Raw genomic sequence first — 18559 nt, 5'->3', positions numbered from 1 at the left:
CCGCAGGCAGTGATTCAGACAGCAGGGGAGCCCATGCAGCTCCTCTGGGAGCCCCGTGCTGAAGGACCAGAGTGCGGTGCTGTGGGTGCATTACCCAGGAGCTGCAGAGCAGAACATGGCTCTCCAACTCCCCAGCACCCATTGTGAGCAACGCTGGCCTTACAGGCAGAAAATGGGATGGCTATTCATGTGCATCAGGCTTCTGATGGTATTAGACAGACCCCTGATTAAACCATAGCCTTTTGATCTCCCCATGAATTATTACTTGGAGTCAAGCTCTTTAAAAATCTATCTACAGTCCTACTGTGTGTGAAGCTGGAGCTAAATTTGCCATACATGTATTTTATTTATAGGGAGGACTGACAGCGATGGGTGAGGAGGTGGCAAGCGAGCATGCAGTGTGGTGCTCAGGCAGCCCGCATCGGTCCTGCAGCAGCAGTGGGCTCCTCCAGCCCCAGCCCCTCGCTGTCCCCCCCAGCTGCTCCCCCCACGCACAGCTTCACCCGCCCGCGCTCAGCTCTGCCAAGCTGCTGCTCCTCAGCTGCTGGCACGAATGTCAATAAAACCCGGAGAGATTGTTCTGCCCGCTAAAGAGCTATTTATCTTTCTTTGTACACAAATGGCTGGGAAAATACTAGCCGAGCTTTCCAAGAAAGAGAGAGCAATACAGTGTATTTTCCCCTTGTAGCAACAGGGGTGCAATTACATTCAAACAAGGCTCTTTACTCAGAGGCTTTAAGTGAAGTCCAAGTCTGGGTTTTGCAGAGGTATTTTTTCTTTCTATGTTGGACAGAAAGCAAACAGCCGGGAGCAGCGGCAGTGCACGGCCGGGCTGCCAGGAGCACAGGGGAACCTCCAGGCAGAACCACCGCACAGCCCGACTGCGGGACGGCCCCGGAGGGCACCGCTGGGCGCCAAACCCTCACCACCTCTGCACGCAGCAAGCAGATGGGTGCAGCTTCAGTCATCTAATGGCCGCCTTTCAAACAGGAGTCGGGATTTTAATAAAACGTGATTTATATGAGGGCAAAAAGGCCAATGGAAAAAAGCAGTGCCAGGATAGCGCAGTGTCTCCTACAAAAGCGGTCCCAGGTGAGCGTGCAGCTCCCAGCTCACCTTACGCTGCTGCCACTGAGCAAGGTCTGTTCACTGTATTTATTTCCTATTACTGAATTGCTACGACTTTTTTTTCTCCAAATATGCAAACACAGCAGCATTCATCTCCTCTGCTGCTTTCTGGGTTTCAATAGTTATTCTCTTGCTGCTTGCGTTATCCTATGGGAAAAACCTCTCTAGATGTTAAGGAATCTGGAGCTGCCCCTGTAAGTGGAGATTCAGTGAGCAAACCTGGCAGTATTATTAGTTATGGAGACAAGAGGGGACAGTTTATAAAAAAGGCAGGTCAAAAAAGGGCTCTGCATCTCATTTAATTTAGCAACTTCATTAATTCTATTTCTGACGCATCTGACCTGGAATACTTTCTATTTTTGCTTTTAAATCCCTGTGTTCAAGTCTCTGCCTTTCATATGGTCCCACACACTGCTAGCATGTAACATGAACTCACCTAAGAGCTGGAGATTGTATGACTGGAAATGTTAATGGCGCTGTGCAATGCATATTTCATCTGATAATTCCACCCAAGCAGAGATAAATTACACATGCAGTTACCATTCCATCTGCTGATGAAAGAGATGGGCTAATGCACATTTGAAATCATACGCAGTTTCCAGCACTACGAACAACTTGTGTGAAGAGAGTTATTCACAGAAGCAATTCTTAACGTCATTAATTACTGAAGGTATCAGGGCCTTCGTTATGCAAATGAAAGCTGCCATAATGCAGAGTTTGCAGGTCCTGGAGGCAGCCTCTGTCCATGAAGTGCACCTTCTCCATGAACACGGAGCAGAAGGAACAGCCCCGAGGGAGCTGCAGGAGCCAGGACCGTCCCAGAACCTGGGGCAGAAGCTCGCTGTGCTTCTGAAGCTGGAGTACCCCCGTGCTGGAAGTGCTTTGTTTGTGCACCCAAAGGACGATGTCACAGGTCTGGTAATGGCCTGTTTCATCCTGCAGCTGTACATGCCTCAGCCAGCCCAGGCTGCTGTCCAGCCCTGCTCCTGGTGACACGCAGCCCTGGTGCTATGGGCACTGGAACCTCTGCTCAGCTCTGCTCCCCTGCAGGAGGCTCTGTGTGGTCCCAGCCATTGCAGCAGGACCTTGGTCAGACCAGGACCCCAACCCCACCATGCCAAGAGGCTTCTCCCCATCCCACCACAGCCTGATGCCGTCTGACTGCCATGCTAGGAATTCATCCCATGGCGAATCCAAGTATTTCAGGTTCAGGAACATTATTACCATCAAATCAAACTGGCCCGAATAGCATGGGGACAGGGTGTTATCTCAACTTCTGTTTGAATTATTGATGCTTGGAAGGCTGCTGCTTGGAAATGACGCCACCACCACCCCATGTGCTTTCCTCTCAGCAAGCACAGATTACTGGTGCTTTGGATCTGACAAATGAGCTCTGTCAGTTCCCATACCCTTTGTGCCACCAGCTGCAGCTCAGCCTTAAATCCCACTGGAGAGGCACTGCGTTCCCTGCTGCACACCTCTACCAGGAGGACACCCATGCAGATCACCCTGAGCCCTGCGGGCCCTGTCTAGAAGCCGCTGGCTCCTGCCCTTCTCTTTGCTCCTCCTGGAAAGCCAGCACCACTGGAATCCTCCGTGGGGCCACGGGGCCATGGCCAGTATGAATGGGGCTGGGCATAGTCCAGGGCTGCGCACAGTAGCTGGGCAACACGCACACAAAGCCCGGCAGGAAGCGGCGCGGCCCAGAGCGCACCTCCTGCCCTGTGGAAAAATAAGAATTTATGGTCCTTGGAAACATAAAACTGCCCAGGGGAAAGCAGAAACCGAGCAGGGAGTACAATAGGCAAGTAGAATGCTGGCAAAGTACCCAAAGTCCTTTTTTTCTCATTTAAATGAGCTCTTTCCCCCCAGCATGCACTCTGCAGGCACCGCAGGCCGTCCCCGCTGTGACCTGGGGCCCGGGCACTGCTGGAGCGTGGTAGCAGTGCTGATGTCCCTGACCACGGCCTGAGCTGCAGACTTGTGCTTGGCCTCAGCTTTGATCAGTGTTGGCAAGGAGAGCCCTGTGGCTTGGGCCAGCCCCAGGTGACTGATCCATGGGGCTGCTGCATGCTGCCACTGCACCCTGCATGGCAGTTCTGCTCAGGTGCAGGAGCTGGAGACAACTTGTCAAATATCTATGATGAAATGATTTATGGGAAAAGCCAGTCTATGACTCAGTGTTTTCTTAACACACCTCATCCAAGGTATGTGAAAGTGTTTCCTGGCCCTGGCTTAGCCCAGCAGACAGGCGGTGGCCAAGGTGGGAGCTGGGAGCAGAGGTACAGTCACATCTGCAGAGGGGCAGGGGATGGACTCCAGGATGATGGGCCCCAGCACTTGGATCTAGCTGGAGGCCAGCCCTCCTCAGCCCTTCCCCACACCCCACTCATTGCTGGGGATCTCTTGGTGAGCTGTGCTACTCCTCCAGCTCTTCCCACTTTGACAACTTCACAGTGACACGAGTGTCCACAGGCATAGGTTTACATTCATCTGGAGAAGTGCAAAAAGCTAAAAACTGCTCTGCAGCTTTCTGCTCTGACTACAGGTCACCTCATTGACTGTCAGGCTTCTTGTTTCCACCTGGACAACACACACCAGTAGGAGGATCCTGAGAGCAACAATAGGCCTTAATGGTCCTGACCAGCCCCACCTGGAGCCTCTATTCACACCCACACACAGGGTATGTGGGCTCCATTTAAGCTCAGCTCTCTCTAGGCCTTCATCTCTCTCTCTGGAGCTTTATTGTGGGTATGTTGGTCTTCTGGTGAGCTGCAGCCAGGCCTGGCTATGGGTCTGCTGATCCTGACTTCCCAGTGTGGCCTTGGGTGGCTGAGTTATGCTGCAGATTGGGAAGGGGTGAGAGATGAAATTGCAAAAGCCCTACTTAAGCTAGGAAAGTGTTTGTATTTGTGGAGTTTCCAGTTTGGCATTGTCAGTGCCATACAGGTGGGTTTATGCTGCAGCTCTCTGCAGCCATGTGTACCTGAAGCTCTAGGCCAGCAGCAGGGCACTGCAGCTGTGTGTAGCTGGTTCCTGGCTTAGTTCATAAATGCAGTTCTTAAAGTACCCTCTTGAAAGTTGCCTGTATTTGAGAAAGGGCATGTGAGCTTGGCCTGGCTCTTCTTAATTCTGGCTTTGACTATGTTTCAGCTCTCTGCGGGGGTTTAGGCATTTTCTGCCCCTTTTTATGATACTTCTTAGGGGACCAAGGTTTCTGGAAGACCCACAACCAGGAATGCTGGGCACGCCTGGCCTGGCTGCCTTGTGCTAACTCCTGGCTTGGCTTAGGAGACAATCTCTGGGTGGTACATGTGAGTGAAAACACAAGAGTGCTTGTGGTCTAGCCAAAACCACCCCTAGGATGCTGTACCACGTGCCTCTCTCCTGCCGATGTTTTGGAAAATGCAGAGAAGTAGTCAGTGGGACCAGGCTTTCTGGGTGCTCCTTCCCAACAGCAGCTTTCAGGCTCTGGTTGCATTACAAGGAAGTGCTGTGTCACTGCTTCAGCTTGTACAGCCTCTGCATCCCCACACAGACACCATCATCCTGGGCTTCTGTCCCTCACCCTGATGGAGTGAGGGTCCATGGAGAAATTAAGGTAAACAAGCACTGTTTGGGAAGACTTGTTTTCGGGAATGGAGCTGTGCAGCTTAGCAAAATGTCTGACAATTTTCTGCTTTCATAAATATTCAAATCCAGCAGCACTGGGAGCTGACTAATCTGAAGGCTTTTCCCTGAATAGAGCTTTCCTTTCCTCACGTCCTTTTGCAGACACAAATTCTGAGCCATAGCTTCTCCCTAGGATGGGCAGATGTTAGCTGGAGTCCTAGCATGGGAAACTGAGGCAGGATGATTCACCAGGAGTTCACCTGGCAAGTCAAGGCAGAACAGAGAGCTGAGACTGGGAGTTTCCAGCACCCACTCATGGTGAGCATTATATATCCCCACTACACAGCATGTGCAAACCTGTGGTCATCTGTGAGGCTGCAGTCCCCACAGCCCACCCAGCGATTGTCAGAGCAGCAAGGGCCCTGTCCCATGCTGCTATGGGGTAGGCAGATAGAAGGGCTGCCTTTATCCGTGCTGCCTTTGCTTTCTGGGGAACAAATTTTACCCCTAAGACATCTCCAGCTGTTGGAGTTCTGGGAGGCCTTTGATCTTTCCATGTAAAGCAAAAGTAAAGAGTGTGGCCAGAGTTCAGCTGTTCCTCTAAGCAAGTCCAATGGATGTGGAGCAATACAACCAGGGCTGAGAGCAGAGCTGCTGCAGAGGATGGGAGCTGGTGGAGTACAGGCAGTGGCTCTCTCACTGGGGTCTTCCACCTCTGAAAACAGCCAAGCCGTTCTGGAACAAAGCTTCTTTGCCTGCTTCTTAGAAGAATGGCGTGATAAAAGCAGCCTTTTCATTGCCTCCTCCCGGTCAGAGATGCGATGTGCTGAGCCCCATCCTGAGGCACACAAGCAGCCACACAGCCCAGTGCAAGGTGACATCATCTGGCCTTTGGTGCCTCTCTGACAAAAGCACCATTGTGTGACTGTCACTTCCAGGAGCCCCCTGCTGTCCCCAGGTTTAATAGGGAGCTTTCCCACACAGCCATTCTGCCCTTGTCTTGCCAGCCCCAGTTCATAGAGGCTGGGTCCCTCCCTACCTCTATTCATTTACAGGAGAAAACAAATTACCTTTTCTGTCTGCAGTGCTACCCATCTGCAAAGGGGGGCTGGCAGCTGGAGGCAGAGCCGTGTGACAGTCAGAGTCAGCTGCTGGCAGTGCTTTGCACTGGTGAACACAACAGCCCTGCAGTACACCTGTACCCTGATATGAGCCCCTGGTGCCTGCAGTGTGCAAATGTTCCTGTTACTGTGCCATGCTGTCCTTCAGCAGCTGATTGGAGCATCAGCTCTTCCCTGTCTTAAGCTTGAGTGATAATTAGTTTCAGTAATGAAGTAGTGTCTTGGGACTCTACCCCTGAGGACTCTCATGTACCAAGCACTGAGTGTGCATGAATGTGGCTCTTATCCCAAAGTTGCTGAGCTACTACAGACAAAAAGTGCTAATTTCATCAGAAGCAGGTCATGTTCACCTGAAATAACCTTAGAAGTGAAATTGCAATTACAGGCTGAGACACCTTCAAGTAATTCTGTATTTCCCTACAAACAACAATGTTGACACCCTGGCAAAGAAGGTCTCCTCTTACACACAGTGTTTCATATCCTGCTTGCCCTCTAATCTGGTGCACAGCTCAAGAGGCAGGCTAGAGACTGAATTCTGCCAAGGCAAAGGAGGGGGTGGGGTGGGCTGGGAGAGCTGCACTGTGTGCTATAATGGAGAGGAAGCATCCATGCTCCTGAGGCTCAGTGCAGGGCAGGTGTCACGTATGGAAGGCAGAGAACAGAAGGCCCATGTGCTCCAAGTGGTGAATACGTCAGCCCCTTGCTCCCAGGAGGGCCAGGTATCCATCCTTACAGCCTCTGTGACTTCTGCATGCTGGGGAGAGATGATATGCTGCTCATGTCTGCCTGGCATATTCTTATCCAAAGGAGGAGGAGGAACCTAGTTTACTGTTGAGAAAATCTGGAGAAGCTATATCTGCTTGGCCAATGCCCCCTTTTGGCAAATACTGCAGGGAGGGACCACCTCCTGGCTTCTCACTTGCTATCATGCACCATGTGCATTTTGGGTGCTGTCATCCTGCCCTGTGTCTCACGGTTTCTGCTAGCCCACTACTACAGCAATTAGCATTTTCTTTGCGTATCTGCAGCAGATGTAGGAAGCTGGACTTGGCATCTCTAGCACTGAGCAAGGAGAATTCAAGCTAGAATGAGGACCTGACCTCCATTTGCATTCAGAAAAAGTGTTTGATTACAAACTAGACCAGAATGAGAATGTGAGGGATGCTGAGCTGCTTGGTGTGCCACTTGGTGCAGACCAGGTTTCATGCCTCATTTGCTAGGTGCAATCAGGCTCCGTTCTCTTTCACTGCAGAAAGCCCTTTGCTAACTCAAGCTCCGGGTGCAGATGAACTGTTCCATTTCTCAGTGCCAGCTACTTTCATGAACAGCCTTGCCATGTCCTGGTCTGAGTGTCAGAGACTGAAATAATCTGCATTATTCCCACACGAGGAGCCTTTCCTGTGTAGCTGTTAATACTATCAATCTCCAACGGTTCCACTTGAGGAAACACTTCTCACAGAAAGCCCAGAGCTGCGAGCCTCCAAGCACTGCACAAGTCTGCGTCTGTGAGCACCAGCAGTGCAGCAGCTCCACCCAGAACAGCCCATTGAGCTTGGAGGGTGCCAGCTGCTGCAGGGCCGCAGAGGCCATGCCTGTAAGGTCTGTTTGCAAAGGCAGTGAGCAGTGCTCCCAGCTGAGCAGCCTCCTTAGTAAGGCCAGCAGGCAGGGCTGCTGCCGAGATATGGGTCGTAAGGGATTTTCTGGAGCACGCCATTCCAGCTGACTTGAAAAGGATTTAAAATTGCCAACAGACTGTAGTGAACCTTCTCTGTGGAAGAGAATGTCTCTGATTTCTCAGTATGTCCACAAAATGATATTCTTCAATTTGGAAACAAGACTCTTACTAGACGAGAGGAAAAATTCAATGCTAATTGTGTCATTTCCCAAACTCAAGAATATTAAGCTGCTCAAGGACTCTTTTAGCCTCGGGGGAGCTAATGAGGTTAGTGAATCACGATGAGAAACACAGCACTAGTTCAGATAGCTTCTGCTGCACTCGGGTAAAGGAGGCAGAACTTAGGGCAGCACGTGGGAGAGGTTGGACCTGGCAGCATTTCCTGCTCCCAGCTTCACCTGCCCTGGGCTTGAACGCAGGGAAGCAAGAGAACAGGAGATCAGCACTGCCCCAAGGCAGAAACGTGGAAAGAATCCAATGTTTCAGGTCTGGAGGTTTAGGCCTCATAATCATTAACTGCAGGGAGCTGCAGCAGGACCAATGCAGCCCACGGTGCCTTGGGGTCACTGAACCTCAGCGCTTTGTGTTCTGCAGCAGGCACAGGACAGAGCTGCCCTGCTCAAAGCAAATGCCCCAGTGCCATGTTTCCTGCTCGCTGCAGGGGAGAGGGCAGGTGTGTTTATGGAGCCTCTCTGATCCCTCAGGAATGGCTATGTGAAAGTCCTTAAAGGATTTAGCAGTGACAGAAGGATGGGGGAAGGGGGAAGAGATTCAGGTGTCCTGAAAAGAGTCTGGCAGTTGCCAGTTAGCCCAAATAACCCATCTGGCCCATGGAAACACCATTTAGAGGGTGCCTAATTGCTGCTGTAGTAAAGAAGGAAAACCACGATGCCTTTTAAAAATTCCTGCCCCCTCATCAAAGTATCCCACAAACAGGGATTCATTCAAGATTTTTATTCTGTAGATTCATCATTCAGTTATTTGGTGAAAACATGAAGTAGCTTGTCCCAGTAGGACATTAAACAGCACAGATTCTGTTTGCCTTCAGGATGCATTTAGTATAGAGCTAAAGCAGAATGAGGGAAATAAGTGCATAACCAGTCAAGCTCTTGTTAGCAAATCTTATTCTGCTAGGCTCAGTTTTGCTTTGCATGGTGCCTCAGGACAGTGATCCATAAAGTACAGGGGGCTCTTACACTAGACAAGAACAAGGACAGCATCTATAAAGGAGTGTCTATAAATGCACCCATCCTTGTGGCATTAGGTACAGCCATTCTCCCATACAGACACTCAACCTTAGAACCAGGAAGGCTGACAATATACACTCATCCAATGCATGAGTGGAGCCTCCCTGCCCTCCCAGCACCGTGGAGGCGCTCTGTGCTGTGCTCAGCCCCGATCTGTGTGCCTTTGCCCACACAGCCGTCACTCAGATGAGGGCTCCTCCTCATTAACAAGCTAATCCAATCTGCTTGCTACCTCTCTGGTTGCCATCTCAATTACAATTTTTCAGACACCAATAACGAAGCAGCTTTGAGCCATGGCTGATTGCACTACACCAGAATGTAATTTGAAAGCCATTACATTTCATCTCTGTAACACTCTACAACCAGTAATGTGGTTGCTGAAAAAGCAACTTTATTTCAAGCCAGATAAAAGCTTTGCAGAGATCTCACATGCTGGTATTTTAGCTAGTGAATTAGAAAGCTTTTGTGAAATAATGATAATACTGTTAGAGCCACTTTATTTTACAATTAGAAGATACCTGCCTCAGTGCCAAGATCTAACATCAGACAGTCTCGTTCTGTTTAGTGCTAACATTTTAATTTAGCTTTTCTCCAACTGCTGATTTCATTGGCCTTCAACTGAGCGCCAACCCATCACAACTCGTATGCAAAACAACACGAATGTGCCTCGCTCGTCCCACCCTCCTGGAGGAGCCATGCAGCTTCAGCACTCTCAGAAAGGCACTGAGGGTCACTGTTGCCTGGAGATGGCACATTTCACTGACTGATCCCACACCCATCTGTTATCAATCATATCGGCGCGCTCTCTGAGCAGAGTATGGCAGCTGAGGCAGCCATAGCCACCACTCCCTGCTGGAAAACTGGGTCATGATGCGAGGCTGCAGGAAGAGCTCTGAGATGTCCTCCATTCCAGCAGCACAGTCACAGCTAACCCCGTCCCACAGCTCAGCAGTGGCAGAAAACAACTAATTGCTGTTTTGTGGCAAGAAGGCCAGAGATGGGGTGGGTTGCAGACAAGCAGGGCACGAACCTGCATGAGATCTTAATGGCGCTGTGCACAGCAAGCCACCTCCAGGCAGCGAGCAGGGGCCGGGCTCACTGCAAAAGGAGTTCGTTCCTCTCCTCTCACAACAAGCGGAGCACAGCCAGCTCCCCACCACAGCCATGCAGTGCTGCTTTGGAACAGCGTGTGTGGTGCCATGGCAAAAACAGGCCAGCAGGAGCTTCTTCCCTTTGTGCAATGGCAATGCAAGCTGCAGAAATCGGAACGAGCTTGGGTTTGGCCGTGACGTGGCAGACTGAATTCCTCCAGGAAAGCAGCTGCTACATTTTTAAAGCCAGTGCTTCATCTTATGAAAATTAAATGTTCTGTACAGCTAGTAAAGCAGTGTATATATGAGATGTGCTTGAGCCTGTCAAGGTGACCGTGGGCTGGAGACTACACAGAGAGAGGCTGTGCAAAGCTCCACAGACCCTCACGACACTGCTGGGCCTTTGCTGCCCTGCTGGTGGGACGGAGCAGCCACGAGGGCCCCTGAGTTCCCTGGGCCTCCCCCAAAGCCCACCCTATGCTCCAGGCTCTGCTCAAGCTGCAACACATAGAGGAAAACAAACTAATGAAGCATTAGGGTTAAACTCAGCTGCAATTAATGCTTAATTACCATCCTGAAAACACTTGCTCTATTTTGCCAGGGCCTAGAAAGGTAAAAGCAATTAGCTTAATCTTGTGTGATAGAAACCTTAAACTGCCTCTGATGACTTCTGGGAAGGAACCCTGGGAGCAGCTGGAGGAGCCCTGGAGCTGGTAGGTGATGGGCACAGCTCTGTGCTGGGCATCAGGTGTATGGGGGGGATGCTGTGCACTGTGTCATCTGCTCTCTGTACCATCTAAGTAGAGCAGGTAACAGGTAGGGGTACAAACAGAGCTGTGTGGGCTGTTGGATAGAGAGACAGAGGTTCATGAAGATGCAGAGAGTAGGCAGAGGACAAAAGCTATGTGTGGTCTCCTGTAAATCTGTTACTGAGTGAAGTCTCTGATGTTATTTCTTCAGTTAAGTTTTTGGTGTAGACTTGCAGCCTCTGCTGAGGGCTGGCTGTAGCCTGATGGCATCCTGCCTCTGCTTTGGAGAGCTGCCAGGACTCAGGCCAGGCTTTGTGCAAAAACAATGAGAGCAGGTTTGTACATGTCACATCTGCTGGGCTGGGACACCTAAAACCACTGCTCTCCTCTGAAAGCTATAGGCTTCATCTGATTTGGATCTGTGTATGCAGTCCTTGCAAGCTTCTCCAGAGACAGGAAAGGCATTCTAGAAAAAGACCTGGAGCATACTTTGGTGTAGAATATGCTGTCCTTTTTTTTATGAGGAGAAGGAGGAAGAGAAATGTATGGGCTTAGGGGAAGCCTGTCTGTCTGAAGTACTCCTCATCTTTCTGTAGGGCCTGATGCCTGCCTTTACGCTTGTTGATGTGTTGATTGGACCCAGCATGGCACTAACTTCTACAGTACAGTTCATCAGTGAACAGCACTGTGTGATGACAATATTTATGTATAGGCCTTGTGTGAACTGAGGTGGCCCTGCTCTCCTGACTGCTCTCTCAGAGCACCTACTGCATCGACTTGGCTACCAACTGAATATGGAGCACTTCCCCCAACCACAGCATCAGCCGTGTCCTTAGCTGGCTTAGGCTGTGCTGCCTGTTTGGAGCAAACACATAAGATGTGTGTGTTTTACACTCTGAAGCGTGTAAGAACTATCACCTCTTTGTCCTGCACGCTCCTATAAATGAAAGGAAGGTGTATGGCATTCTGAGAATTAATGACCAGTTTGGAGCCTGCTGAAATAATTTAAGACATTGGCATTGTTTTCTTTCACGGCCCAGGGCTGTCATTAGCTGAGCACTTGGATGCTCTTCCCAAGAGGCTGAAAAGAAAAGCCCTCCAGGAACTGCAGCAGAATGACTCCCATCCAAAACCAACAGATCCTGGCATGCAGCTGCGTTAGGGCTATAGCAGGGCAAGTGCTCCACCACTGCACGAGGGAACTTCGACATGTGAGCCTATGCTTCAGCTGCAGTAGAGCCAACCATTTAATTATAGTGGGAGAGGCTGCAGGGACTAACCAGGAAAGCTGACTGCTATGAGTTCAGCTTCTACTATTTTTTCACTTTTATTTTTTGAAGCTCAGCATCAGACCCAGTAACTAAAGAAGAGCTTATAGACAGCAGCAATCCTGGCTAACTTCTCTTCTGCAGTAAGAAGGGAGTCTGCCTATGGAAAGTGAAGGAATTGCACTCAAGAAGAATACCACTGTCAAGTCACTCAGACATCTCTACCTCTGGAGCCCCACCACTCAGAGATAAATTAAGCTGAGATGGCTGAAGGCAAGTCACCCTGCCCTCCACCAGCTGTCTGTCTGGTTTCTCCCTTTCTGTAGCAACAGCAGACAAATGACACCTCTATTTGCTCCCAAACCACTGCAATTCAGCGCCTGGCATGGCTCTCACTGTAAGCTGCCCAACGAAGCCTGCCCAGCCCTCAGACTGGGAGCTGCAGTGGTGCAGCAGAGGCAGGTCCCTGCTCCTCTGCTTTACCAGAGTCTGAAGTACTCTGAACTCCCACTCATCTGAATATGAACTGATGTCATGTCACGCTTCAGCACTACTGGCTGATATTTGGCCACTCAATATGATTTACTGTGTGGTTGAACTGAACGTTCTCACTAGAATACTGTATTGACAAAATACTATGTTGGCAAAATGCTGAGTCTATGTTTAAGAGCACGAGTGCAGCAAGAAGAATGAGGAGGGTGAGGCTGGAGTGAGAACCTGGTTCTTGTGCCAAGGAGAACTCAGGCCTTTCAGATGTGTCCTGTGTTAAGATTTATAAATGTTTCCATTTTTCTGGCATGCTAGACTCTGGGGTAGGCTTCTCAATTACATTAAGCCTAAGAATTATGGCAGTTAACAGAAGAAACAAGTTAGTCTGGATGCCTGCCTCCTGTTTGTTCACCCTGGTGCTTGGATGGGCCCAGCACCAGTAACCTGTTCCCTTATGAAATGACTAAACTGAATAAGCAGCTCCACGTCTGGCTGTTTTGGAAGCGTTAATTCCTGCTCAGGGCTCAGACAGACCTTCCAAACAGCCCTGAAGTTTCTCGGCTTTGTAAAACCCTACGTGCAAGTTCCAGAGAAGCTGACTGCCTTAAAGGTAGTTCAGTGGAGTGAGTGGGGGCACTGCTGGCAGTCTGGTGTCTGTGGACACCTCTCCTAATGGCTCTTTGGACAGCTCAGAATAGCAGCACTTCAGTGGTGCTGCTGCAGGCAGATCCCAGCTGGCCGCCTCCTCCGGTCGGTGTTAGTGCTGGGAGCTGGGGAAAGCGTGCAGGAGATGTTGCAGTGTTAACCCTCCACATAAAGCCATCCTTCCCCTGGTCTCACAGGGCAAGACTCTGTGTGTGTTTTACAGAGCTCATCCCTACCCCTAGGCCATGCCCAGAAGCACTGTTAGCATAGCTTTCCTGGCACTGTTGTTCCAGTGTTGCTGGTGCTCCACAACATCTCCAAACCTCAGCGAGAGCCTTCACCTGGCTAAGGGAGGAACTCGCCCATTTAGTTCTCATCTAATAGGCAGCCAGCAGCAGAGTATCCAGGGGGAGGGTGACCCTGCTGAATCATGGAGCTATCTGGGCCCTCAAGGACTTCATGTTCTTTCCATTAGCTGCCATTTGAGTTCTGCAGAAAGAAAAGTCTTGTAGATAAGTTCCTTAGAGTGCTGAGAAAGCTCAAGTATCTGCAGATGAATCTACTTCAGCAGGAGACCAGTGCTGGCATCCTGGCTTTGAATGCAGGAGCCCCAGTGGGTGCTGCCGGACACCAGCCCTGTGCAGCATGGGCCAGCAGCAGCAGGTGTGTGTGCTGCTTGGGGTGCTGCTCACAAGCCATGAGCACCTGGCTGCGCTGTGCAGGGAGCTGGGCTCCCACAGCCACCACCTGGAACCTGATCTGCCTGTCAGAGCACAGTGCGCTCATTCAAGTAGCAAACTAATTTCATCACCTCCCCTGTCAGGCCAAGAGGAGGTAGAGATATTAGTTTGAACTCAAAGGACCCTATAATAATGTGGCAGCAGTATGCAACTAATAATCCACCGGGAGGAATTGCAAACATGAAGTTGTCTGGCTCTGCATAATGGGGAGCTATGACCAGCAACTTCCCTGCTCCACTTCTTGCATTTGGATTCCCTCCAGTGGGAGCATAGAATGTGATGAGATCAGTCCCAAAGTCTGCAAGCAGACCGCTCTGCTGATGTGCAGAGAATCCCACCTTGGCCCCATGGCATAATTCATATGCAACTGGCAAAAGAGCCCAGCACAAAGCCCAGGACAGCAAGGAGCAGCCAAGAAGTACACTTCTCAAGTACAGGTGCTAGTTTTTTCACCCTCTGTCTCATCCCACTCACAGCACAGCTCAGTGCGAGGTAGCTCTTGGTTTTTTCCCTGAGGCAAGAGCCTTTAATCACAGACTGCAGACCAGCGTCAGAAGCAGAAGAGGAAGGCAGCTGCAGAGCTTGTATAGTTTACTATTGAGCAACGAGAGTAACCAGCTCTGTCAAAGGCTGGAAAAAATGCAGGGCTGGGACTCCTCATCCTCCTCCCTGCTCCCTTTTGGAGCCAGGGCTGCCCCGTGCCCAGCTGGCTGCTGGCCCTGCCTGCTCCCATGTCGCAGGGCATATAGGGCAGCAGAGGAGATGTTGTGCTAGGGCTTGTACTGTGCCTCTTTTCTCTTCTGTTCCAATGGAGAATTCCAATTGAACACTGGAGCGCACAAAGGATGAAAGCTTCAGCAGAACGTGGCCATGCCAACGCTTGGCAGAGCTGCGGCACCCTTCTCGCTCTTGCAGTGCAAACAGGCACTGCCACCTACAATAGGATGGTAGCAAAACACCAGTTTCCACCAATAGCTTCTTCCAGTGTTTCCTCCCAGTTACAACTGGTGCTGCTGAGAGTCCATGGGAAAAAACTCCAGTGCAGACCAGGCCTCTGCATGCAAATGAATGCTACATAAATAACCCCCATCTTCCCTCTGTTCTTAAGTTGTGTACTCTGTGCACTAGAATTCCCTTCAAAGACCTCCCAGTTCATTCTTTATGCTCTAATTAAGGATCAGTGCCAATTAAGTATCTTCAATAGAGGAGCATCTTCCGCTCAGCAGCCAGGAAGTGTCTGAATGAGATCCTGCTGTACAATGCGCACATGAAAAGGGAAGCCCTCCCTTCTTGGAAAGGGCTTCCAAGATTAAAAATCCAGTATAGAATACAGGGTGCCTACTTTAAAAATATTTTTGCAATGAGATTAATTGACGGCACACATGAATGCAGGGTGGTTTGTCACATGCCTCCTGTAGTGCCCGAGCGTGTTACCGCATTGCCAAGGCGCTGAGCTGGACCCTGTGCCATCCAGGCAACAGCAGGTGTGGGAAGAGAGAGTAACACTTTCTGGAAGCTGGTACTATAACAGTGTTTTTCTTGCGAGGGTTAAAGATACTAAGAAGCCACTTTTGCTGTGCAGTGTCAGATTTAATGCCATAATTATTCAGATGAAAATTTAGCACTATTTACATCTGTATCTGCACTGCTTCAGTAGTCTGCACCTTTGCTTCCTGTTGTTGCTCACCTGCTCTGTAAATAACCAGGCAGCTCAGATTGCTCCCACACTGCTCTGAGAGCTGTGCTGACAGCCTGAGCGGGCACAGGCAGGGGAACGGCATTTCTGAGCCTGGCTGGAGATGAATGCCCCAGCCACTTGCAGGCTATGTTTAAAACACGCTTTCTAAATGAAAATTAGATGGTTAAACACGGCGGGGGGAAGGGCAGGGAATGGGATAATCCCTTCAAAGCTTTAAATGGAAGATTTGCAGACCTGCTTCAGCTGATGTGAGACATATGAACAACCTCTGAATTAAGATGCATGCAGAACTTCAGGCAGGCACAACAGCTGCACGGCCTTTTGGGGTACATGCATGGGATGTGGTTATATGTGCAGCAGATGTAGCCACGCTGCTAATCACTGCTAAATCTGGTGGCCGTTCATGGGCTGCTCTGAAGAATAAAGGAGTAGAGGAGGAAGAAGGCAGACTTGATGAGAAACAGGAACTGCAAAACTGCACTGGAGAATGGGGAAAAAGCAGCAAATTATTCTGTAAGCAGCAGAATCCGCAGTCTTGCCTAATGGGATTTACATCCATAACATCTGCCAGGCCACTGATACTTCAGTATCTAACAACATAAAGTATCTAGAACTGTCAGTGAATTGGAGTGCTTTTGTGGAGCAGATTGTGTTCAAGTCCATTTCTGTACAAAGACCGGGCCAAATAAATCTGGGGCTCAAGGAGCATCCCCATACCTGCTTGGCAGAGGCTGGGTGTCTGTGTCTGGGCTTTGCTACCAGTGATCCATCTGCAAAGCACAGGGGGCAGGTCTGTCCTGATATGCCTTGGGAGCCCCTGGGGAGGCACTACAGTGCTGACTGCTGAGATCTGAGCTGCACAGAGGAGGGGGGAGGTGGAGGGAAACGCACAGCAGCTCACTGCAACATCACTCCGGTGAGTGTAACCTTTATTCTAGGTGAGGTTCGGTGCTTTTGGACTTACCCGAATCCTTCTCATGGCTGCCACGATCTCCACGCGGCTGCTGGGCCTGGGTACGTCCAAGCTACCAATGTACTGAAAGACAGAAGGTGAGATGTGTACAAAGTAAGGCACGAGTTAATGGTGTAGGCTTCTTCAAACCAAACAGCATCTGTCGTCTAATGAGTCCCTGCTCAGTTAGAGCCTTGTGGCCCAGGGCTTGGTAGGAATGCCTGTTGTGGATAATGCTACCAAAGTCGGGGAGTGTTATAGGGCTCCTGAATGTGGGGGTGACCCCACTCAGGTTCTGAGTGCTCTGCAGGGCACTATCTGCTGCTGATCAAACCACAGTTCTGTGGGTCTGAAAATGGGACCATGCATCCTTTGTCACTCCTCCCCACGTCTGTTTTTAAGAAGCTCTGAGCTGGCACACACAGGAGCCTGCTGTCAGGACACGCGATGCAGGCAGCAGCACCTCTTGCTCTGGGGCTGAAAGGAGAGACAGGAGGAGGCCATGGGTCTCCAGCACCTTTCTGCTGCCGGCTGCCTGCTCCCTCGTGCCGTGCCAGTGTGCTGCTGCTGCTATGTGGGTTGTTAGGAGAGTCCTGCATGCAGGCAGCATCCCGCTGCTGCCCTTCTTCCTCCTGGAGAGGAAGAGCCCTGCAAACATTCAGTGCAGTAACGTCCCTATGAACAGAGCCCACGACGCTATGGGGCTGTTCTTGGGAGACTACTGCTGTTACTGACAGCTGTTTTTGTTTCTCTGCTGTGACACTTGTGGCTTGCAGTGGGTTTTCGCTTGAAAACTTTTGCATAGCAGAGATGAGATTTTCAGAGATGAGTTCTCCTGGCTCAGTATTTATTGCGCTTTTATCTGCCTCGAAACAAACACTGCAAGCAATCTGAAAGGTCATCCGTTTCTTCTTCTGCTTTTGCAAAATGGCATTTCTAAGAGCAGCCACTCCAGCCGTGCCCTTTGGTAAACCACAGGAGATCCAAACGGCCGCAGCCAGAGCTGGAGGGCAGTGGGGAGGGAGAGCAGCCAGAGCTCACTGTGCTGCACTGCTCGGCCCACGAGCAGCGGCTCTGCACGGCCGCACGCCTTCTGTCCACCGGCCGTGTTGTGCTCAGAGCTGCAGCTGCCCGGGGAGCAGCCCCACACGTTGCTAAGGCGATGGGCGCCCATCGCAGCCCCACACACTCAGAATAGCTCCGGAGCCTGAAGCTGGCAGTCTGAAGACGCCCGTTTCGCTCCATTAAAGGCACAGCCTGCTCACACTGTGAGAAGCAAAATTGGGATTTTTCTTCTCAGCGTGGTCTGTGGCACAGCAAGCGTTAATTGAAATTAAAAGAAACCAAAGATTAATTGTCTTTCTCTGCTAAGATAGAGGGGTTTTTCAAGGATGTGATTACCTGTCTGTTCAGATCCATCCTATATCCTGTTTAAGCCTTACAGCTCTTTTATCAGGAAAACCAAAATGCACAAAATCCGTATTTCAGAGCTTTATTTGAATGTATTTCCTTTCTTCCAGCCCAGCAGGCAGGGATTCCATTCCAGTCAGTGTTGGCCACCTGCGCAGAGGGGCAGCAAAACCCAGAGCAGCTCCAGCAAATGCAGCTCTTGGTGCTGGGATCGGCCGCACAGTGCCAGCTCTGCTGGAGTTGCTCACTCGGTGGTGGTGCAACGCCAAAACACCTTTAATGATCGGTATGAACTTTCTGTCAGTGTACCTATTGCTGAGCCCCACGCGGTGTGTGTAAGCGCAGCCCTCCCGGCCCCGCTTTTCACGCAGGGAACAAACAGGTCGGACGCCCGCCGGGTTCTGCCGGTGGCACCGGAGCCGGGATGGGCCCCTGCCCGGGGGGCTGCCCTGATCGGATCTCAAATGAGGCACGCGAGAAAGCGATAGACACCTCAGAGGAGATCGCTAGGAAGAAAGGAGGGACCTGTCCGATTGCGATGTAAAGCGCGAAGCTCTCGCGGTTGCCTGGCGCTCAGCCCCGGGCCCGGCGCACGGCTGCGGGGTGGCCGCGCTCGGGCACTGCGCTGGCGGGGGGGACAGCGAGCCCGGCAGTGCCGCCCGCGGGGGGACCGCCGCGTTCCCGTGGGCAGCGGAGCGCCGGGTCGCGCGCGGGCTTTGGGTCGCGGCTCCGG

At 50.9% G+C, this 18559-nt stretch overlaps 1 protein-coding gene across 1 annotated transcript in view; it reads right to left on the bottom strand.

The window, feature by feature from the left end:
* Positions 1–18559, bottom strand: part of LOC417113 (carboxyl-terminal PDZ ligand of neuronal nitric oxide synthase protein-like) — a 31520-nt gene that overhangs the window by 7289 nt on the left and 5672 nt on the right. Inside the window, exon 2 of the mRNA XM_015279836.4 lies at positions 16429–16500. Coding sequence (XP_015135322.2) covers positions 16429–16500 — 72 coding nt within the window. The remainder of the gene's footprint in view (positions 1–16428; positions 16501–18559) is intronic.

The sequence above is a fragment of the Gallus gallus genome, chromosome 17 (genome assembly GCF_016699485.2).
Source record: "Gallus gallus isolate bGalGal1 chromosome 17, bGalGal1.mat.broiler.GRCg7b, whole genome shotgun sequence".
Lineage (NCBI taxonomy): Eukaryota > Metazoa > Chordata > Aves > Galliformes > Phasianidae > Gallus > Gallus gallus.
This window is presented reverse-complemented; position numbering and strand designations above follow the sequence as displayed.